Raw genomic sequence first — 22,285 nt, 5'->3', positions numbered from 1 at the left:
CTGATTCTTTTGATCTGAAATCCCTGGCTGCCGGTGCTCTAGCGGCCTTTACGACGCCGACTCCCGCGACTGCTGCTGTCGCTGCTGCTGTGACAGCGAAGCACGAGCCTTTGCATTCGACAGATGGGACTGGAGGTCAACATGAGACGACGCTCGTGGGGATAAGCAGCCGAGAACTGCCCATTCGTGACGAGCGCCCGGGTCTCGCTGCTCCCGCAATTGTGTACTCAATTGGGGACAAACTTCCCTCTCAACACGCGGGGCCTTCACTGCACAAGCCCGACATCGCGTCGCCGGTTAGCCCCTCTCAGTCTGCCCCTGGAGGGCTACCTCCTCTGTTGGACTCGCCCAAGTCGGATGGCGGTGGCCATGGCCCACTGCCATCCATACGAGCACAACTCGGTGACTTCAAACGTTTAACAGAATCGGCCATGAGTCCAGACAAAGACATCGGCCCGGCTCGCCATGCACCCTCCTTTCCACGATCGCCTCCTGCAAGTCTCCCCCGGCTGCCGTCCTTAGCCGGTCTGCCAGGTGGACATGCCTCTCCCCCGATTTCACCAAATGAAGGTTTCCGAAGGGAACTTCCATCACCTGCACATTCGATTCCTGTTGTAAGCCCGTACTACTATTCCTCGTCAAGTGGTGGTGGGCCGCATAGGCCAAGCGCCGATTACAGTAGCGGCACAGCCGAAACCCCTAGTACCGACCAAACCGCATCAACACCAGCCAATTCAGTAGCAGATCGTATGAGCATCGACGGTCTCACGAATCCTCCGGCGGGATACGTATGTACGTTCACTGGATGTAACGCTGCGCCGTTCCAGACTCAGTACCTTCTGAACTCTCATGCCAACGTCCACTCCTCTGCCCGACCGCACTACTGTTCCGTCAAGGGTTGTCCTCGCAGTGAGGGCGGGAAAGGCTTCAAGCGAAAGAATGAGATGATTCGACATGGGCTTGTACACGACTCTCCAGGATATGTATGTCCATTCTGTCCGGATCGAGAGCATAAATACCCGAGACCAGACAATTTGCAAAGGTATGATAACCCTGTAACGCAGCGCTTCGGTCTTCTCCCTTCGTCTTACAGGTTCATTTGTCTAACCATGTTCTAAAGACATGTCAGAGTCCATCACGTGGACAAAGACAAGGATGACCCACTGTTACGGGAGGTCCTTTCCCAGCGGCCAGATGGGCCCAACCGCGGCAGACGGCGCAGAGGAGGGCCTGCTTAACATACTAGGACAGAGCCTGATTCATACTTCACGTAAATACTTTTTCTTTCCTTCCTCCCACTAGGTTTCTGATGCTCCAATTTCGACATATCGAGCCAGACGAGATCAGGCTTTGGGCCCATGACCGGGTTGATTGTAAATAGGGGCTTTCGTTGTAGCCCACGGAGCTGCGGGCTACGATGCAGAATTTGCGATTGGGGTTTTTGTTTTTGGCCAGTTTTATCGCGTTTCGTTGTTCATTTGCGAAGAGGGAGGCATTCTTGGTACGGATCATGAGGCCCATTAAGTTGGCACGGCACGAGTTCACGACGGGAATTGTTCTGTCTTGATCCAAAGGGTTTCTGGCGTTGCGGTGGACTATATACCACATTGACGAGTCGTTCGCGTCGCGTCACGTTCTGCCTTGTTTCTTGGTTTTAGTTTCGTCATTCTAGTTTTCTACCTCACGCCGGGCCCCAGACTCTCTTGCGAAAGCATCCTTGGGGATCGTCACAAAAGTAACCATTACAAGCACCATGACATCCTCCAAGTTCCGATTTCAGACTACCACATATTGTAGCATCCATCTCTCTTCTTCCCTCCGGGATGGGCGCATGTGGTCGGAACGTGGCCGAACACACACACAATACACATGGCATCATGTACAAGGTTCATGGCTAGTACATATAGCTCTCTCACAAACCGTGATGCTTGTTTCTCCTGGTGGATAGAAGAAGTTCTCAATTTAGGCCGTCCACGACTTGCCAGTTACCGACTTGGACTACATTCTCACTAAGGAACTCAACCTCAATGTTGTGGAAACCCTGGCGACTCCCAAGCTGTTCGATCACAATCCACAGTTGATCATGCAGGAGCCGGTCTGGCTCAATGTCAAACTCGGGTGTCCGTACCGCCATGGTGAGCTCCCGAAACTCGCCGCCTCCGGACACCGTGAGGACCGATTCTTGAGGACCACGCCCGTATACGAGAGATACGCGAACAGCAGTCGTTGGTATGTGCTGACTGTGGCGTCCCGTCAATATAGGACAGCGTACGACAACCTGCGCTCTGGTAAGTCTTGATACTGTCACCAGCGCTCTCCTTTGCTCCTCCCCTTCACCGAAGACGAAGGTCGGCGTTCGAATGCGCAGTAGGCCCGCTCCATCATTCAGGATGGGTTGAACCTGACATTCAGCGTGTGATCCCACACGCATCCCAAAGTCAGCGAGCTGGCCTGGTTCCCAGGTCGAGCAGACGATTGTATAGGTGCCCGGGTCTACTATTGGGACCTGTACGAGGGCGTTCCCTCTTCGGTAGTCACCCGAGCTAGCGACGACGTCCTTGACGCCGATGGAAGTGACCCTCTTCCCGTGTGCCCAGACTAGGTCGACATGGATAGCCACCTCCCGATCTGCCGACGAGAGGAGAATTGACAGTGGCGTTGCTCGAGGAATGAATATACTGAACTGGGGATTTTGCGAGTACGTTATTGAAGACGCATTGCCCCCCGCAGTCCTCCTAGTCCATGCGCTCGACAGTTCCCTGTAGTAGCTCATTTCCTCTTCGGCAGGCTTCACCTCCAACGAGGCTCTGGAGAATAATGTAAAAGTGCAGGTGTAATTTTCCAGTGGCAGGTCTTGGTGGGCCATGACAATGGTGTACGGCTTACCAGCGCGGAGCTGGAATTTGGCCAGCGTCTGCGGCGAGTCAACGTAAGGCCCCTGATACGCATAGCCCTCTCTGACTTGGACCTTATTGCCCTGATTCTCGAATATGAAGATGCTGGTGAAACCCAACTGCCTAGATACGGCAGCTAGTGAAGCAGATCGCTTTCGGGCAATTTCCAGCTCCTCATCTGCGAAGTGTCTACTCAGTAGAATCCACACTGTCTCATTAGTTCGAGATCTCACAGAGTACTGCGGATTGTAGGCTAATGAGGATGTCATGTTCTGTGACGGAACGCGCCATGTGAAATGATGGTCCTGTCGATGCGTGAACATGTCCGGATTCCAGTTCAGGTACATGGACTCGAAGTTCTGGGCGACGTCGTCGACGGATATCCAAAAAGAGCCCACAGGGCGGGAGTGTTCCGGCGATTGAGTTTCAACGGATATATGTGCCTTGGACAGTGACAGGCTCGCCGTTGCCTCGGCCAGCCCAGAAGAACCCACTCCTTTCCATACGAGCCCGTCACACCAAGGGTTCTTGACCAGAAGACGACGGGCTGATGGTGAATTGTCAATGTCGAGCACGGCGTAATCATGCTCGCCTACGAGACCGAGAGCATCCTCCTCAGAAGGAGTCAAGCGGCCGGTACCAAGCGTGATAATAAGGTTGCTGGCATGGTACTCTTCCTTGATTTCTTCCCACTTGCCTTCGAGGTCAACGTCCTCACTAGGTCGCCTCGTCAGCTATCCTCACCAGCTGCAACTGACCGTACCACGGTCTTGATAGAGTTCTTACGCACCTCTGCAGAAAAAGCTGCTCAGGGATCCAACCTGTGAGAACCCACAAGTCCGTGCCAGAGTTACTACCGGGAAAGTCATAACCTCCGCGTACTTTGAGGTAGGCCTTTTCCATCAGAGCTGGCCATAAAAGATTCGGGTTCAGACGGTCCACGACGAATAGGGTACGATTATTCCGCGAGACCGGAAGCCGGTCGTCAACCACGACTTGGCGGAAACAGCCGTTGAAGTGCATCCGAAAAATGTACTTTCCGTTGCTCGAGATTCTCGGTCTACCCATGTCATGATCGAATGGAAACATGATGGAACCGAGTATCTATATGGCCAGTCACGATTAGCAAGTTAATTTGCGCTGATACGAGATGGTACCCACAGAGTGTTTCTTGCCGAGGAGAATTCGCATGGCAGCACACAAGCTAGCTACCACAGAGCAATCGGTCGTAATATCCTGCACTAGGTCGCATTCACCTTTGGTGCCCATGAAATTATCATCTACGGAGCCTGACATTGCTTTTTCGACCGGTCGTTTCCAACCATCAAGAATAGCCTCTTGACGTGCTGACATGGTAAAGTCGGCAGGGTCTCTGGGTTCTGGGTGTGAGTGACGCAGCCGGCTATCAAACGACGCAAGTCGGTCATGGACGTGACTAGACTGGCTTCAAGGTCTATGGCACTCACGTGAAGATTTGAATACCCTGAGATGGGCTGAACACGTCGTCGGCAGGGTCGGTCTGCCACGGAGGGAAAATGTTGCCATGCAGACGAGATGATCGAAGGAGGATTGTACGCTCCCCAGTAGGAATCTGACGCACCTGGCAGCGAGAACTACCAGCCAAGGAAGAGCCGGTCCCGCTCAGGCTGTCAGAAGCTGTAGCGACCGGGCTGTATTTTAGTTTCTCAGCATGGGCGATGAGCCTCTCACAGCTTTTCCTGAAGCGGCCGCGGTCAGCCTGCGAAGTTGTCTCCTTTGCAGCCTTCATGTACAAATCGGCAGCAGCAATAGCGTGGTTCAGCGCTTCGCGGCCTGTCGATCTGGCCATAAGGGCCTCTTCTCTCTAAACCGCGGGCCGTATTTGGTCAGCAGATCGTGTTTTCGAGACAACGATGTCGGTGTGGGACAACTTCAATATGTTTCACTCACAAGAGCTCTTGCTTCCATAGTCCCAACTGGGCAGGCAGCATGGCCAAGCTCGCCGATGTGCGGGAGGAAGCAGGTTCAATGAGGCAGGTCGTAAGGCTTGCAAGATCCTGGAGCGAAGAGGCAAGCAATTAAGCATCAACCAGCCAGCAGCGAGGTTATTGCAGACACATGACATGAGACTGTGGTTCCAGCTCGAACATAAGGTTAAGCTGCTCTTGCTCTGCGCTTAGCTGTCGATCTGATCCTGATTCGAGGGGAGAGAGATCAGGGCACGACCGACACCTTACGGATGGCAAGGACCTGCGCGGGGGAGGGGTTTCCTGAGGACGTAGGCGCGTGGTTGGTAACAGGAATCTACGTATGTGAGGGAAGGCCCCGTTATTGGGTTGGTGGGATGAGACGGACTTAGCGGAACGGGCGCCGGATGGAGGCTGTGCAAAGCAAAACCAACAGCCCGACCCGACACAGGGCAGCAGCAAGTACAGCAGTGATGATGAAGGCCGTAGTGGGTTGAGCAGAGTGATTCAATCATGTTACCTTGGCTGCTAATTTCGAAGCATGCATAGATGAGTGAGAGAATTGAAATAATTCGACGCGGCGCACCGCCTGCCCGGAATCGCTTGCTGGCTGGTCACTGTGCACATCTTTTTTTTCCGACAGACACCTTTGCGTAAGGCGTATCTCTGCCGTGCGTGCGTAGCTGTACTGCAGCCACTGACTTACTTACCTTGTCTTAGGTAGAAAGAAGTCAGACTCGTCGAGACAGACCTCTAAGTGCTGAACGAGTGGGATTTACCGGCGACTGGGGCTGCATCTCATTCATCTGTGGTCTCGTCCCATGAGCCAGCCGTCTCTCTTGTCTCACCGACGGTCCATGTCCTCCATGCCACGAGGCTCCTTAAGGTACATAACCTAGGAACCTAGGTAGGCGTAGATTCCGAATCAGTCCACATTGCATCCATGCTTAAGTAATTTACCGAAGCCTTCCCCCCCAAGTGACCTCACCGATTAGCCGAACACAGCTTGGCTGGTCCGCCGGCTCCAGTCTCAAAGGGCCGAGGTCGTCGGCGCAAGTCGACACACCTCCCCGGCCCAGCAGCTCGTCATAGCCACCCATGTATCTCTATCTACTCCCGTGGTCATGGGGAGCCGTTGCGCACGCTTGTCGCCCTTAAAGTTTGGCCTGGACCCTTCGTCTCGACCAGCGGCCCTCAGCTTGACCGTAGGCCCTCAGTGAGCTTTAGTTGCGATTTGTCGTCGTCGTCGTCGTTGTTGTCAATTCACCCTTTACTAACTTCGCGGGAAATATCTGTATTTCTTCATCGCCCGCTGTTCTAGCCTCGTCCGCCTGCTCTGCCTCGGATCCCGACCGGGGCGAATCGCCGACGCCGACGCCGACGACCTCAGGCCCTTGCCGCGGCCCTACTGTTCGTCCCCCTGAGGTGCCTGTCGCGACAAACTCGGCCGCCTGCCTGCCAGCGTACCGTCCTTCCGCTTTTGGAGGTAAAAGACAGCCATGAGTGCTCAATCCAAGCCGGCGAATCTATCACCATGGGGCAAAGCTGTCGCTGGCGCCACCGGTGCCGTATTAGCCAATACGTTGGTGTATCCTCTTGACATGTGAGCAAGCCTCCTCTCCCACCTTGTTGCATCTCTTTTCACGATACCTTCGTGCAATCCAACACAGCCGTCGCCATGCCTGACCCAAATTGCTATCGGTTCGATCGTTCAATTGTCTGTCATGTCCTATCCTAGCTGACCGTGTTTTCCCCAATCAGCGTCAAGACGCGCCTGCAGGTCCAGGTCAAGTCGCAATCAACCACAACCAAGTCCGAGTCGAACGAGCCCACTGAGCCGCATTACTCTTCTACTTGGGACGCTCTCAGCAAGATCGTTACGGATGACGGTGTTAAGGGCCTTTACTCGGGCATGGCTGGCTCCCTTCTCGGTGTCGCTTCGACAAACTTTGCCTACTTTTACTGGTATTCTGTTGTCCGCACACTCTACCTGCGCTCTGCCAAGACATCTGCACCACCTTCAACATTGGTTGAGCTGAGTCTCGGCGCGGTTGCTGGCGCCGTCGCCCAGCTTTGCACAATACCTGTTGCTGTTATTACCACTCGCCAGCAGACCCAGCGCAAGACCGAACGCAAGGGCTTTGTCGATACGGCTCGGGAAGTCGTAGAGGGAGAAGATGGCGTATTTGGACTGTGGAGGGGGTTGAAGGCGAGTTTGGTACTGGTCGTCAACCCTGCTATTACGTACGGTGCCTACGAGAGACTCAAGGAATCCTTCTTCCCGGGCAAAACCAACTTGAAACCATGGGAAGCCTTCCGTATGTTGCCCATTCAATTGATTACAGCTGCACCTCGTGTGCATCTCCCCTGCCAGACCCAAGCTGACTCGGTATCTTTAGTTTTGGGAGCCGCGTCGAAAGCGCTGGCCACCATCACCACGCAACCTTTGATTGTTGCCAAAGTTGGTCTGCAGTCAAGGCCCCCTCCCGAGAGAAACGGCAAGCCTTTCGGTAGTTTTGTGGAGGTGATGAAATTCATTGTCGAGCGCGAAGGTGTCCTGGGTCTTTTCAAGGGCATTGGCCCTCAAATCCTCAAGGGCTTCCTCGTGCAAGGCATCCTCATGATGACCAAGGAGCGGTATGCAAGCATCCAATACAGCCTAGACAAAGCTAATATAAGACAGCATGGAACTCTTATTTGTTCTTTTCTTCCGTTATCTCAAGAACCTGCGAGCCAAGCAGCTGCAGAAGATTGCGCAGACTGCTGCAGCGGCTGGTAATGTTTCATCGATAAAGCCACTCATTGCAAAGTGAGGCATGGTCAGTATCATTAGACAGGCGGCAGAAGCGGCCGCTGAAGATATAGATGCTTCGTACCGCTGAGCTTGTAGAACTGGAGGTGGATGAGCAGCACTTGGCATTGTCTAGAGGCAACAACAACACAAGAGTGGCAGTTCTGATTTCATACAGTGCAACTGGGAGTTTTCTTTTATCTTCGCGTTGTGGTTGTCTTTTTTTTTTTTTTTTAATCTGTTCTGTGGTTGTTTCTGGCTGTCGCCGGTGCAAGTGGTGGCGTATTAGGAGGACTTGCATATGCCAAAACGATAGACTTACAATTGTGCAACTTGCCTCTCTCTGGTTAAATTCATAACGACATGTCGCAAGTGCTCGGCGGTGGGACACGGTAGGTCCATGCTCAGGCCGTGAGGTAACTGCCTACCTTAGGTAAGGTACATAGTAAGGTAAGGTACCTTAATAGGTAGGTATGTATGTATCGATGCCCCACTTGCGGGTACGTACTGCCACAAAATTAGGGCTGCTGTTTTTGCCCACAATCCCAAAGGCACCTTTTCCGGCTACCCAAACTTCCACGGACGACACTCCAGATCTCTCCATCACGTCAGGGGCACCGTACGACCGCAGCAATGGCCAGTAAGTAGTGACCCTATTGTTCTTGCACCAATTGCCCAACCAACAGTTTTGCTAATGTTTTGATCGCAGAGTCCAAGAACTCCTCGCAGCATAACCAGTCGCGCAAGGCGCACCGCAACGGGTATGATTGAACCTCTGCACCCGACGCAGTCAGGAGAACATTCTGGATATTAACGAGTTATTCTCTGCCTTTAGCATCAAGAAGCCCAAGACCTCGAGATACCCGTCGCTGAAGGGCACCGATCCCAAGTTCCGCCGCAACCATCGTCATGCTCTGCACGGCACCATGAAGGCCCTGGTACGCCTCCCCTTTACGATTCGACCCATCTCGGAATCGTGAAAGCAAGTACTAACGTCTTCGACAGAAGGAGCTTAAGGAGGGCAAGCGCGAGACGGCATAAACGGGTAGCGCTGGGTTCATGGGTATTGGTCTCTTCTACAGCATGGCTACGATGCAACGGGGCATAGGGAATTAAATGGAACTGGCGAAAATTCAAGCCAGCAAATGAATCAATCAACCACGATTCAACCTCGACCTTTGAACCTTTTACCTGTGCATCTTTTCTGTCCAGTATTTTACCAAGTGGTTCAAGAGAGTCAGCGCGAATATCCAGCTCAACTGTGCTTCGGACGGGAACCCCGCGCTCCCCATACTGCTGGTTGACTAACTCTACTCGAGAAAATACACATCGGACATGCACGAGTGAAGGACAGACTACGCTGTCGTGAAGTTGCGAGATCCTACGACGTGCCTACTACCCACGCTTCTTGCATTTGTAGATTACACGGAATTCGAATCGGATATAAGTCAACTTGGCTCGCAGCATATACGCAATTCGCACGATGTAAAAACCAAATGCACACGACGGCAAAACTTAGTGTAAGGGGCAGAATTTCTGGTGGTTAAGGATCCGTTGGCGTTGCGGAACAATGACCTCTTCAAGAGAATGAAGATTCTGCCCTTTTCTGAGTGCTCTCGATGGTGCCCCCGTCACCGATGCCATTCTTTTGGGCTAGTCCGATGGCTGATTCCTCCACTTGGTTCAGCGGCCGAATCCGAGTTCGCACCCCGAATCACGAAAGAGAAGGATTCGGGAACCACAAAAGAGAAGCCTCGTCTCCAGTCTCCCTCCCTAACCCACCCAAGTACTGGAAACTGCAACTCAGAAACAACAAAGGCACGCTGTTTGCTTCTATCGTGCGTCACTAGTAGGTCGCTATAAAGTCCAGGTAATGTGAAACGAACCAGTCAGGCACTACAATTACGGGATGTTCGCCCTATCAGTCAGTCGGCAACTTGACCTGGAACGAGAAAGGCCTTTCACGGAGAGTTGCCTATCTGGTCCGTATTTGTACTGCATACAGTAGACGACAGGGAATAGAGAACAAAAAAAGATACGTGGGTGGTGCTTTGCGGCGGACTTCCCGATGTTGAGGCATCATGACTAAGCAGAAGCCACGCCACGTTGCTGAACGGACCCCAGGCACATGAGTACGTCTCCTCAAACCCAAAGAAAGCAATTCACCCTTTTTTCCTTCCTCAACCCCTTCAATCGGGTAATACCTTCAGACGACGCCAGCCTTGAATATCGTATTACCTGCCTGGAAGCAGCACCTCTTGAATAATATCGCTCGCTCGCTAGAGCATTGATTTTCTGACCATCTTGCCCGCTCCTCTCCCCCACATCACTATCATTCACACCCTCACATCTCTAAGAGAGCGAGTCGCCATTGTACCATTGTACGGCGCTGCCGCTGTCCTCGTCCGGACTCGCTGTCGACAGAACAAAGCACGCGCGACGCCGCTTGCCTTTCCTTCCCGCCGTATTTGGCACGACTCAAAACAGCACTACTCCAGCATCCCGCCATTTCGCCCACCAGGCAACCCTCAGGAAATCACTATCCTGGGCTCTCTCAACCAAAGCCCTCCTTTGCCGACAAGACATGTGTTAAGCAGGTTCCTCATTCAATCCCGACTCCTTTGAGGTCAGGCAGGTTTCTGCAGGAGCTTTGGGTACCAAATACGTACCATACGATTTTCTCTTTTTCCTCCCGCACCCTCGGAATTTTGCCAAACGGGAACAAAAGAACAGGCCGCTTGGCTCCCCTGAACTTCAATTGAACGACTCTCGGAAGATTTGTCGGCCTGCTTAGCTGCCCAATTCGCTTGTTCGGGTTTTGCACCTCGCAAGCCGATCTCCTAGTTTTCCTCTGGAGTGGCACCAACGGCATTCGTTCACTGGAATTGAGTTGATTGGATCTTGGGACCATTCGAAATCTCGAAACAGCGCTGGTCCCTCCTTTCCCGGGCCGACCCCCCTTCCATCGCTAGACAAAGACACGACACCCTTCACCGTAGCCACCGGTATCGTTTCATCTGCCACCTGCCAACTTTTCCGCCGTCATTTGACATCAACCTCTTCGCCGCCACTGCGCGACTTCACCCTCCCCTATTTTCCGCAGTCTGTCGACCATGCTCAACATGTCTGGCAGTCATAATGCGGGAAACCGCAACAGTACTCCCGAGGCAAACACGACGTCTTCTCTTCGACCCCCTTCGTCGAGGGCTGTCCCTGCCAATAGCCACTTGAGGGCTTCGGCAGACATGGCTGCCCTTCAAAACTCGTCACCCTCGAGTCGCATTCGACCATCCTCCGACTTCTATGGCCAGTCTCAGCAGGGCCAGGGCCACGGCAACCACGAAACAGACCCCCAGGATAAAATTGCGCAGCAATGGATAGCCGACATCGACCAGTATGAAACTACATTGGAGGAAATGGCGGCGGCAACACTTGACCAGGATTTCAAGGACGAGTTGAGTGCTATTGAGCAGTGGTTCAGGGTTCTGAGCGAAGCCGAGCGCACCGCTGCTCTCTATGCTCTTCTGCAACAGACTACTCAGGTACAGATTCGGTTCTTCATCCAGGTCCTCCAACAGATGGGTAAGAACCATCCAATGTCCGGTGTCTTATCTCCTGCCAACTTCGATAAAGGCAAGTTTTTCTACCCAAACTCCCTTCATTCGTTATCGGCAGCCTGTTGACTTTCCGCCGCCAAAGATCCCATGACCAACCGCCTTAGCGATGCCATGAATAAGTTGAACGTCGACTCTGCTAGGAACTCCATGGTCCGTCCCTCAAGCACTGCTACTGGCAAACGCCAATCGGGTCTCGACCCCTCAACCATCAATGCCATGTTCCCCGATGCTGCCGCAGCCATCGCAACTGAAAAGGCAAAGTTCACACAGCAGACTGGCGCACCTCCCTCGTCAAACCGCAACAGCGCAGTTGCAGCCCCAACCATCTCTGCTCCAGGCGACGGTCACGACTCGAACGGACAGAGCCAAGGCTCTCCATGGACTGGGACTGATCAAGCTGCACAGGGAGCCAAGCCATCTGGCGGTCAACCCCCGATGGGTCAATTTCAAGCGCCACCTTCAAGCGGCTTACGTTCCCCTCGCCCGCAGATCTCAGGCAACCAGAACATCCAGAATACCACTTTGACTACCAGTGACAAGCCGGCGGATCTTCCCCTCTTGTCCCCTTACAATCCCAGTGGCGGAAACTGGGCGTCGATGGTCAACACCCCCCTTGTCGCCAACTTCAGTGCCCAGCAAAGTGGCACTCAGGCAGATATGGTTGCGAATGCAACCGCCATGAAGCTCGCGGCCCTTTCGACGGTCAACAATCGCTTCGCTTTGGACGACGTACGCAAATACAGACGTGCTCGCTCGAACGATGCCCCTGGCGGCGCCCCTCAAGGAATGCCCCCGAACGCACAAGGTGTCAATGTTCCGGGTGCCAACGTCGTCATGATCAATGAGCATGGTCAAGTGCTTACCCGCGAGCAGATGCTAGCCCTGCAGGCACAGAACATTGGTTTTGGTCAGCATCGGTCTCGCCCTAGTTCTCCCGGCATCGCGATGCAGCCAGGCTTTGGTGGGCCAATGGCGTTCGCCTCTCCTCAGAATAACGGTTTCCTCAGCGCCTACGATGGATCCTCGCCCCTTCTCAATAATGGCATTCCTCAGGTGAACGTGGGGCAGCTGGGTGTTGGAGGTCACGAGGGATATCTGTCTGACCACTCCGATATGGTGCGCGGTCGATCTCCTAGAGGACGACGCGGCAGTTCGAAGCCTCCTGAAGATCCCACAGACCCTACTCTTTTGCAAGACATTCCTAGCTGGCTCCGAAGTCTTCGTCTGCATAAATACACCGAAAACCTCAAGGACATGAAGTGGCACGAGCTGATCGAGCTGGACGACAAGGCTTTGGAGGACCGTGGTGTCAATGCTCTTGGAGCTAGAAGGAAGATGCTCAAGGTGTTCGAGCAGGTGAAGGGTGAGTATTGGATAAATTGATACCCACGATTTCAAAACTGACGTTGCAAATAGACGCCAAGGCAGACGGCAAGCTTGGTTAACAAGTCAGGTTTTGATCATCGGTACACACGAATGCCCGTTTCCGGGGATTGAGAATGCACAAGGACCTAGGATTGTTGTTGGTTATAAACAACAACAGCAAATAACGGGGCCGGCAGCACCAGTCTGTGCCTTAGCTGGGACAGTGGGAAGGAGAGGTGAAGGCGGTTTGGAAGGTTTGGTTTAGCACCCATTGCGATTCTGTACGTATATATACACAAGATAGCACACCAGTCTTGGCGGTACGCGGAGAGACGCTCTAGGTTAAGGTCCTGTCAGCGCCACTGCCAACTACTGGCGATTGCTTTTAATCTCGGGTGTGATCCGATGCGTGGACAAGTGAAAAATACCAAACGACGGTACAGATGATCGTTGCACAGATGTTTGTGACAAGAGCTTCCTAAGCTCATGCACCATGCGACGTGCCTGCATGAGATAATGAGCGCCATCGCCATATGATTAGGTAGGTAGTACAATGTAGGTAGAGGGGCCCATGCGCAAAGAAAGAGTGGGGCCCGGGCACCCATGGGTGAGGCGCACCTTACCTCTGAAAGGCAGGCAGGACTCAACTGACTGACTACCTACTCAGGTAGAACCTGAACCTGGACCCCACGCCTCCCGGTATCCTTTACCATATTTTCCAACGAACAACACCATATATGCGTTCGGATGCTTGTGAGTGCCGGGTTATGAACAACACATTTTGGACTCTGCCGACGTTTCTGCGTTGAAGTTTCGACAAGGAAGCCATATTCGCTGGACAGCTCCGAGGCACTGCTATGGAGCGGGCTCCGGGCGTTCTCGAGCCTTACGGCTTGAGAGACGCAACTGGACCCAATGATGGGGATGAAGACATCGTGTCCGATGCCGACTCGGACGAGATGGAACTACGTGGAGACATAGCCAAGTTTGACCAGTCAGTTCGAGAGTTCCTGTCCTCCCATCAAGGAACGGTTACGGTCGACGATGAGGATGAGCACGAACTCAGAAGACCCCGAGCAACTATGAGATCAAAGGCTGCGACGCGTTCTACTATTCGGGGTCCCCGACAAGCTGCGGAACCCCGAGGCGATATCAAGTTTCGTCTTGCCAGAGTCAACCAAGCTTTCATGAGTGGCGAGTATGACCGAGCGAGGAATCTTGTCTTTGAGATCATCAGGATTAATGCCGAAACACATCAAGCCTGGACCGTCTTGGCTTCCATATTCCGCGAGGAAGGACACAGCGATAAAGCTCTGATGGCCATGGTTATTGCTGCGCATCTGCGTCCCAAGGATGGTCCAGGCTGGATGAGCTGCGCATCCTTTGCCATGAGTCTAGCCGAAGAAGGTCAGGATGGAGCTCTCAAGACCGCACTGATGTGCTACTCTTCGGCTGTTAAAGCACAACCTACCAATCTCGATGCCAGACTGGGCAGGGCCGAGGCAAGTCAAGCCCAGGGCTTTCTATCGCAAGCAATTGCCGAATTCTCCTATGTCCTTGAGCGTCGACCTTTCGACATTGGCATTGTGAGAAGGCTAGCCGAAGCTTGCGCTGATCTGGGGGCCGCCGAAGACGTAGAAAGAGCTGTCGTCGCCTACCAAACATACTTCACTCATGCGCATGCGGAAGACCGTGGTGCCGGAGACGAACTTTCGTGGCACGATGTCGGCATCTTTGTAGAGCTCTTTGCCTGCGCTGGCGACTACGCGAACGCCATATTGCAACTCAAATCGTTATCTCGATGGATGCTCGGGCGACGCAATGAAGGACTATGGGACGAATGCGTTGATGACAGAGAGTGGGACAGGGAACACACTCGTCGTCTTCAGATTCCGGTATTCGATCCATCTGCCTACGACCTGTACACATATGGTCTAGGCCTACCCCTAGAATTCAGGGCCCGTCTCGCATTATACCGGCTCAAGATTCGAGATGACCAAGAATCCAATGTACGTCTCGTGTCATTCATCTGCTGCTTTGCTGACTGACACGCCCTCAGCTCCACCTTCGCTGGCTGGACCCAACGGAATCCGCAACAGCCACCGCCGTTCAGGATTTCCCCTATCTCATCCGGGACATTGCTGACGAACTTTACATGGTTCCGCGCATTTCGGAGGCACTTGATTATTATGAACTCCTGCGACATTCCATCTATGGCCAAGATGCCACACTGCTTCTGCAGCTTGGCCGCTGCTATCTGGCCAGATCCGACTTGGCAGCAGCGGAAGACTGTTTTTTGGTGGCGATACAAGTAGATGAAACCAACATCGACGCTCGCATCGAGCTGGCTAGGATCTACGAAAAGGCCAAGGAAGAAGAGGAGGCACTCATTCTTCTCAGCGAGGCCGCAGCTTTGGACCGAATCAATGATGGCGGAAATCAGCTGGAAGATGTTAGTGGAGATGTGAACAGATCACGAGGACGCGCCTCAGCATTGTCTGACGCCATAAAACCACGAAGAAAGCGAGATCAGAGGCGCAGACCCACAAATAACGGGGTTGTCCGAACTAGATATCGACCCAGGAAGCTTGTTGCTCCGGACCAGCGTCTACAGGAAGAACGTGCCCGAGCTGATGAGCTGACTAGGCGATATGAAGTCGTCCGCAACCTGAAGAGGGATATACAGGCGGGTGACCACTCACTGATACCGCAATGGATGGCCGCTGCTGGGGAACTCGTGGGCGACTTCAGATCTTTCAGGAAGTTCTATCCCTGGGACAAATATCTCAAGTTTCTCGGTGCTGCCAACGATGTAGTTTTCAGTGCATCCTCTAGAACGCAGTCAGGCCTATCAGAACTAGCTGAGAGGCTTTCGAAGAGTAAGAATCTGCCCGTGGTATCAGGATCACTTTCTCTACACATCACCAGTGCTGACAAGTAATCGTACAGACATAGCCCCATCCATCTTGGACGACAGAAGGATCAACGTCGCGTATGAGGATGATGGCTACCGTGGCATTCCTTTTCGCGAGTGGCTCGAGCTGTTCCTCGATTATGCAGTTAGTCTAGCATTGGCCAATCGTGCCGAAGAGGCATACCAGGTTTGCGAGGCGGCGAGAGACTCGATTGTATTCGTGAACTCGAAAGACTACATGTTCCTAATCCACGTGGCGTGGGCAGGTAAGCTTGGTCACACGTAAAATTTCGTTGGCGGAATAGCTGACGGATCGACAGCGTGTGCCATATATCTGGCTGATGAGGAGATGTGCGTGGCTGTGGCAAGGTTTTTTATGAAGGTCCGGCAGCTGGATTCTGATTCCTACCGTATGTTCGCAGCCTTGTGCAGGTTGTGCCAGTCTCCTGCATCTTGGTACAACTCCGGACCAGCTCAGAAGTATATTCTGCGGCAGATCAAGATGATCGATGCCTCGCATCTGTCCATCAGTCAGGTAGACAGGCATCGTGAAGTCACCCATCGAGAGGCTACTAGCCCTGCTGAGGCAAAGCAGCTTGACATATGCCTACTGATGCTCTACGGACATATCTTGTTCACATCGACAAGCTACACCTTCGCTTTAAGTAAGTGGGAATCAGTCTGGCGGGGCGGGGCCTTGGCAAGCATGGACTGACCGACAACATTACAGATTACTTCCTTAGGGCGCGAACTCTAGACCCTTTGAACCCTATGATTAGCCTCAGCGTCGGACTCGGATACATTCACCATGCCCTCAAGCGCCAGGCAGACAACCGGCAATACCTGATCATGCAGGGGTTCGCCTGCGTGTTCGAGTTTTGTCATTCAAAGCTCACGGGAACGCCAGACGAGAGACGAGAGGCCTTCTTTGGGGTCGGAAGAACATTCCACATGCTTGGGCTGCACCACCTGGCGCTGGAGTGGTACAGAAAGGTCCTTGGCCCAGAACAATCACAGATTGACTTGCAGCTGGAGGACGTGGCCAGTCGAGACGTGATTTTGAGTGCCGCATATAATGAATATGCCCTGTTCATAAGTAGCGGGAGTGTTGATGAGTTGGAGAACGTCGTGCTGCCTCGTCTGGTTCTTTAATTGAAGTGTGCTGGCCAATGCACCATATGGAGTACAGCCTGTTGGTTTCATCGAGGTTGCGGGTGCAGACAAGGTACATAGGTAGGATCCTGGCAGTCAGTCAGCCTAGGGGGGCGGGCGGACACAGGGCTTCAGCGGCACTTCCCTCGCCATTACAGGAAGGTGGGGTAACGAGAATTCTCCAATTGAAATTTTCGCGCTAACCCACCGAAGTTCCATTTTTCTGTCACCCCGCCCCAGGGTCATTCATTTGGAGGGGCTTTTTTTTGTGATAACAAAATACTTCGCGCCGGCGCCGCAAGTGAATTTATTCTCTTTTGTTGGATCTCAACTTTCCCCTCCTTTCAGGCAGTGGAGGTGGAACAAGAAAAAGAGACTTGTTTTTCTTCCCTTTCTAACCCATTCTATCTTCGAGCACTCCATCTGGATAGCCACTTCCATCGAGCTACCACCCAACCAACGGACTTCCTACCCTCCTCGCGACCAGATTCTTTGTCGCAGATCCAACTGGTAGTCACGATGACCTCCAACGGCAAGCTGCGTATTTTGCTTATCGGCAATGGTGGACGCGAACATGCGTTGGCTTGGAAATTGAGCCAGTCGCCTCTGGTCGAGTCTATCTACGCCGTGCCCGGGAACGGAGGCACTGCGACTTGTCCCAAGGTTACCAACGTTACCGATGTCGCCGCCGACGACTATCCCACTCTCGTTAAATTCGCTCAGTCCAAGCTAGTCGGTCTTGTTGTCCCTGGCCCTGAAGCCCCTCTCGTGGATGGAGTCGAGGCTTACTTCCGTGCCGCTGCCATTCCTTGCTTCGGACCTTCCAAGGAGGCAGCCCAGATGGAGGGCAGCAAGACCTTTTCTAAGGACTTCATGAAGAGGCACAACATCCCGACCGCGGCTTACGAGAATTTCTCCAATTACGAAGAGGCCGTTGCCTACCTCGACCGCATATCACATGACGTTGTCATCAAGGCGACTGGCTTGGCTGCCGGCAAGGGTGTGATCATTCCTACAACCAAAGCAGAGGCCCAGCAGGCTCTCAAGGAAATTATGGTGGACAAGGCTTTTGGAAATGCTGGAGATGAGGTTGTCATCGAAGAGTTCCTGACAGGCGATGAGTTGAGCATTCTTACCTTTAGCGACGGCAACCACACATTGTCTCTGCCTCCCGCTCAGGATCACAAGAGGATTGGGGACGGAGACCAAGGACCCAACACTGGTGGAATGGGCTGCTATGCTCCAACCACCATCGCTACTAAGGAGCTTATACGCCAAATTGAGGATGAAGTTATCGAGCCAACGATAATTGGCATGCGCAAGGAGGGTTACCCTTTCAGAGGTGTCCTTTTCACCGGTCTGATGATCACCCCGAAGGGCCCCAAGGTTCTTGAGTACAACGTTAGATTCGGCGACCCGGAGACGCAGACCGTGCTTCCGTTGTTGTCTGAGGACACTGACCTGGCCGAAATCATGCTGGCTTGCACGGCTCACGAGGCTCGCCTCGACTGTGTGAGCGTCAAGGTCGAGCAAAAGTTCAGCGCCACCGTCGTCGTGGCAGCAGGCGGCTACCCAGGATTTTATGCTAAGGGAACCCCGATGGTAGTCAACTCGCCAACATCACCTGACATCACCGTCTTTCATGCAGGAACCAAGCTATCTTCCGAGGGCCAGTTGCAAACCTCAGGAGGCCGTGTCATAGCGGTCAATGCCACCGCCGACTCTCTGGAGGCCGCCGTCAAGAAGGCGTATGAGCAGGGAATACCACTCATCAAATTCGACAAGATGTACTGCCGCAAGGACATCGCCCACCGTGCGTTTCGATCTCAGCAAAAGAGAGAGGCCCTGACCTACGCCGGTGCCGGTGTCAGTGTTGACGCTGGCAACGAATTTGTTGAACGCATCAAGAAGGCAGTTCGAGCCACCAAGCAGCCGGGCGCAGATGCCGAGATTGGCGGGTTTGGTGGTGAGCTGGACCTGGCCAAGTGCGGTCTTCAGCTCGATGAGGGCCAGTTGCCTGTCCTAGTTGGCGCCATTGACGGCGTTGGTACCAAGCTCATGATTGCACAAAGCATGGGCAAGCACGACACTGTGGGTATCGACTTGGTGGCTATGAACGTGAACGATCTTGTAGTTCAAGGGGCCCGACCCTTGATGTTCCTCGACTACTACGGCTGCAGCAGGCTTGATCTGAGCACTGCCGCCTCGTTCGTAGAGGGCGTGGCTGCTGGCTGCATCGACGCTGGATGCACGCTCGTTGGGGGCGAAACGGCGGAAATGCCCGGTATGTACCAAAAGGATGACTATGACGCCGCAGGTTGCGCAGTCGGTGTCATGGTCAACAGTCAGAGGCTTCCTCGCAAGGAGGAGATGGCCGCAGGTGATATCCTCCTTGGCTTGGCCTCGAGCGGCGTCCACTCGAACGGATTCTCACTGGTCCGCCGTATCTTGGAGAGGGAGGCCCTTGCCTACACAGACGAGGCCCCTTGGGACGCAGGTCAGACTGTAGGCGACAGTCTTTTGACCCCCACCAAGATCTACGTCAAGAGTCTCCGTGGCGTCATTGAAGGTCGTCTCGTCAAGGGTCTCGCTCACATTACGGGTGGGGGGCTGATTGATAACGTACCTCGCATGCTGCCGGACCACCTCGGTGCCGAGATTGACTTGGCGACCTGGAAAATGCCCGCCGTCTTTAATTGGCTGAAGACGAGCGGCAACGTTGAGCCGTACCAAATGGTCCGCACCTTCAACACGGGGGTAGGAATGGTTGCGGCGGTGGACCCTGCTCTCGAGAAGGAAGCTGTGGAGTCACTGGAAGCTGCGGGAGAGAAGGTCCTTCGCCTAGGCCGGCTTGTACAGCGCTCAGCCGATGAGCCGCATTGCAAGGTGCTCAACTTGGATTCATGGGCATAAAGTGACGTTAAGGATAATTGGTTGGGCGTTGGGTAGAAGATAGGCAAAAGTTGACTATGTGATTTTGTTCATCGCTTTATGGATTCTTGGGGCGCATCTTCGTACCTATTCTAAGATGAACGGCATCATTAAAATTGCTCCCCTGTGAATGGGCAGTGGTTATTTTGCATCTTGGGTGAAGGTAATGTGAGCCTTCTGCGCACGGCCTACGTCGTAACTACCGAATCATGCACAGTTATGTGCTTCCTGCTGCAGTAGATCCAAACTACCATCTCAGTCGCTGTTCCATTGGCCCTTGACGTATGAGCTCTAATGTGCATGGTAGGCGGGCGAGTCAAAGCTTGCTTTGAGTAAAGTCAACTAACTTCCGTATCGAGTCTTTCTTCAGATATTCGTTCATTCCTTGCGAACGTATTCCATACCCCCAGCCAGTAAATTGCAATTCCTAGAACTCACGCTGTCTTCTCTCCGCCTGATACGTCCTCGTCCGCGCCAGCTGGGCTCTCATGACTCCCTTCTAGTTCAGAGAGGACTGTCCAGGTGGGAAGGACGCAGAGTATAGTGATAGCAAAGTTAAGGCCAATGCTAACAAAATGATTTGCGTTACCCTCTGACTGCATCCTGTAGGTAAACTGTCAGTGGGGGTGTATTTCGGAGACATCACTGGAAGGACTCCATTTATAAAGTGTTGCTGCAGTGGCCGCACAGGAAGGAAATACACTTACGCCCAAGCCACGGTCTGACCCAGTGCCTCTGTGCCTCTCAATATTCCAGTGTGTCTGCTCAGATCAGAAAGATCTGTGGCATATTGGCCAACGAGCCAATACAGAAATTGCTGGAATGCCTGGCCCCCGAACTGCCAGAAGAACACGAGAGCATAACTCTTACCAAAGCCACCCGTGAACCAGTCATATGCAGGTGCCTCGTCCGCGTCATAGATCTGCTTCTGTAGGATAGTAGCCCATATCCAGGTTCCGGCAAGAACTACGATGATTGATGAAAAGACAATGCGGCCACGGGTCTTGATAAAAACCCTTTGGTTATCCAGCAGCATGGCAACGAGGAATGAGCTAAAGATTCCTGCAAAATTTGTGAAGAAGCTCGAGAATGCGCGGGAGCGAACCGTAAAATACGTTGCCAGCCAAGTGCTCATGAAGCCGTTGTAGAAATAGCTGATAAAGAACGCCGGAAGAAGTAGCAAGATTCTCCGGCTGGCGAACAACTTCCCGACTGCCTTGAACTCGGATCCCCAACTGGAGCCAACATTTGTGCTGATCCGAGTCCCGTCCCGACGCCATACCATATTCGGGGGTGACAAGCACAGCGCGATGGGAAGGCCTATGCACATGATGACTATGAAGACAATGTATGTCGAGGATGAAACTGACCCCGTCGTCTTTTTGCTGGCATTCAGACCAAGGTTGATAGCACCGCCGACAATGGGCCCGGCAGCTTTCGCCGTCTGCCAGATGGCGAGGTAGAACGCGCGATCCCCTGGAGACGGGTAACCGATGATGATAGCTGCCTCAGCGGCCCAGAAGAAGCCTGCAGATATCCCGCATAAGGCGCTGCCAAATAGCATGAACCACGTATTGGCGCTCTTGTTGTTCGTGTAGAGTCCTGCTCCGTAAAGAGGGTAGCCAATCGCACCGAGTGCCAGTCCGTACGGCAGCCCGATTCGGTTGTTGATGGCACCAGCAGCCACACAGATAATGGCAAACAAACCATAGACCAATGCATTCGCTGCAGAGACGGCATACCTAGGGGATAGTTTCAGTTATGAAAACATAGGATGATACGTTTTGGCGGCACATACGGTTCGGCAGCCCCACCTGCGCCTAGGCCGCCTAATGCATCCCACATTCCGGGCGCCGTGAATGACACACCGCAAGCAACAAGGATTTGAAACGGCACGGAGCGGAACATCGGCTTCGGCCCGGCAATCGGCCTTGGCGCCCGGACGGCAATCGGACTTGTCGCATCCCGCTCGGGATCCTGGTCGGAGTCTGCGGCGGTCGGTATCGCTGACATGGCTGGAGAGCTCTTCGAGCTTGGCGGAACAGTACGAATAGAAGGCAATTCAATTTCCGACGGGAGAGGCACATAAATGCATCCTGATTTGAGAAAGAGAGAGCGGCTCCGGTAACACAGGCGGCATTGAGAACACGCCTCTATCTATACCCTGGAACCTGCGCAGATACTTACCCACCGCTATTAAGTCTTACAGTGGGTTCATTGCGCCATCGAGACTATGAATAATAGAAAACAATGAAATACTGGAGTCAGGGCCTCAGGCCACCTACTGTGATGCCTTTCTGCTAAGAAAGGTAATGTAGAATATGTAGGCGTATAAGACCCTACTCTATATAACTGATCACCCCCTATTCCTAATTAGCTGAATCTAAAAATAAAGGATTAAATAGAAAGTATAGTTTTAATTATAGCTACTAGCCTAATATTATAAAATTTAACTAGCATTAACTATAAAAGCTAAACTAGTCCTTTCACTCTTTATTAATAACTTTTAGGTTATATAGCTATAGACTTAGATATTATTTTTACTTTTATATTTCTATAACTTTAATTATTATAATAAGCTATATTAACTATATTATTTAAGCTACTTCTATCTCTATAAATTTTTTCTATTTCTTATTCCTTTAAACTATACTTACTTTTTATGCTATATTTAA

The 22,285-nt window shown here is 52.8% G+C and overlaps 7 protein-coding genes across 7 annotated transcripts; 5 read left to right on the top strand and 2 right to left on the bottom strand.

The window, feature by feature from the left end:
* Nucleotides 1-954: 954 nt before the first annotated feature.
* On the top strand, nt 955-1,381 carry CGCS363_v001160 (uncharacterized protein; the record flags this gene model as incomplete). The annotated part of the gene is made up of 3 exons (XM_036633009.1): nt 955-1,042; nt 1,121-1,270; nt 1,338-1,381. The coding sequence occupies 3 exons, from the start codon at nt 955-957 to the stop codon at nt 1,379-1,381; spliced, it is 282 nt and encodes a 93-aa protein (XP_036502609.1).
* A 576-nt stretch (nt 1,382-1,957) lies between these two features.
* cpr-8 (Calpain-like protease palB/cpr-8) lies at nt 1,958-4,722 on the bottom strand (the record flags this gene model as incomplete). The annotated part of the gene is made up of 4 exons (XM_036633008.1): nt 1,958-3,611; nt 3,685-3,998; nt 4,056-4,266; nt 4,361-4,722. 4 exons carry the CDS (start codon nt 4,720-4,722, stop codon nt 1,958-1,960), a joined length of 2,541 nt encoding a protein of 846 aa, XP_036501957.1.
* A 1,617-nt stretch (nt 4,723-6,339) lies between these two features.
* On the top strand, nt 6,340-8,672 carry ANT1-0 (Peroxisomal adenine nucleotide transporter 1; the record flags this gene model as incomplete). The annotated part of the gene is made up of 7 exons (XM_036633007.1): nt 6,340-6,443; nt 6,602-7,158; nt 7,240-7,477; nt 7,524-7,615; nt 8,341-8,392; nt 8,467-8,569; nt 8,637-8,672. 7 exons carry the CDS (start codon nt 6,340-6,342, stop codon nt 8,670-8,672), a joined length of 1,182 nt encoding a protein of 393 aa, XP_036501958.1.
* A 2,081-nt stretch (nt 8,673-10,753) lies between these two features.
* VTS1 lies at nt 10,754-12,693 on the top strand (the record flags this gene model as incomplete). The annotated part of the gene is made up of 3 exons (XM_036633006.1): nt 10,754-11,213; nt 11,331-12,611; nt 12,665-12,693. The coding sequence occupies 3 exons, from the start codon at nt 10,754-10,756 to the stop codon at nt 12,691-12,693; spliced, it is 1,770 nt and encodes a 589-aa protein (XP_036502768.1).
* A 777-nt stretch (nt 12,694-13,470) lies between these two features.
* Nucleotides 13,471-16,679, top strand: sfc4 (Transcription factor tau subunit sfc4; the record flags this gene model as incomplete). The annotated part of the gene is made up of 5 exons (XM_036633005.1): nt 13,471-14,622; nt 14,673-15,492; nt 15,563-15,793; nt 15,848-16,192; nt 16,258-16,679. 5 exons carry the CDS (start codon nt 13,471-13,473, stop codon nt 16,677-16,679), a joined length of 2,970 nt encoding a protein of 989 aa, XP_036502769.1.
* A 519-nt stretch (nt 16,680-17,198) lies between these two features.
* Nucleotides 17,199-19,592, top strand: ade1 (Bifunctional purine biosynthetic protein ADE1; the record flags this gene model as incomplete). Its single annotated transcript, XM_036633004.1, has 1 exon — nt 17,199-19,592. One exon carries the CDS (start codon nt 17,199-17,201, stop codon nt 19,590-19,592), a length of 2,394 nt encoding a protein of 797 aa, XP_036502770.1.
* A 452-nt stretch (nt 19,593-20,044) lies between these two features.
* On the bottom strand, nt 20,045-21,623 carry CGCS363_v001154 (UNC93-like protein 2; the record flags this gene model as incomplete). The annotated part of the gene is made up of 3 exons (XM_036633003.1): nt 20,045-20,213; nt 20,318-21,352; nt 21,409-21,623. 3 exons carry the CDS (start codon nt 21,621-21,623, stop codon nt 20,045-20,047), a joined length of 1,419 nt encoding a protein of 472 aa, XP_036502771.1.
* Nucleotides 21,624-22,285: the final 662 nt, after the last annotated feature.

This window comes from Colletotrichum siamense, assembly GCF_013390195.1.
Source record: "Colletotrichum siamense strain Cg363 chromosome Unknown KSG_Cg363_contig01, whole genome shotgun sequence".
NCBI lineage: Eukaryota > Fungi > Ascomycota > Sordariomycetes > Glomerellales > Glomerellaceae > Colletotrichum > Colletotrichum siamense.
The sequence above is the reverse complement of the archived record's forward strand: the minus strand, read 5'-3'. Positions and strand labels throughout refer to the sequence as shown.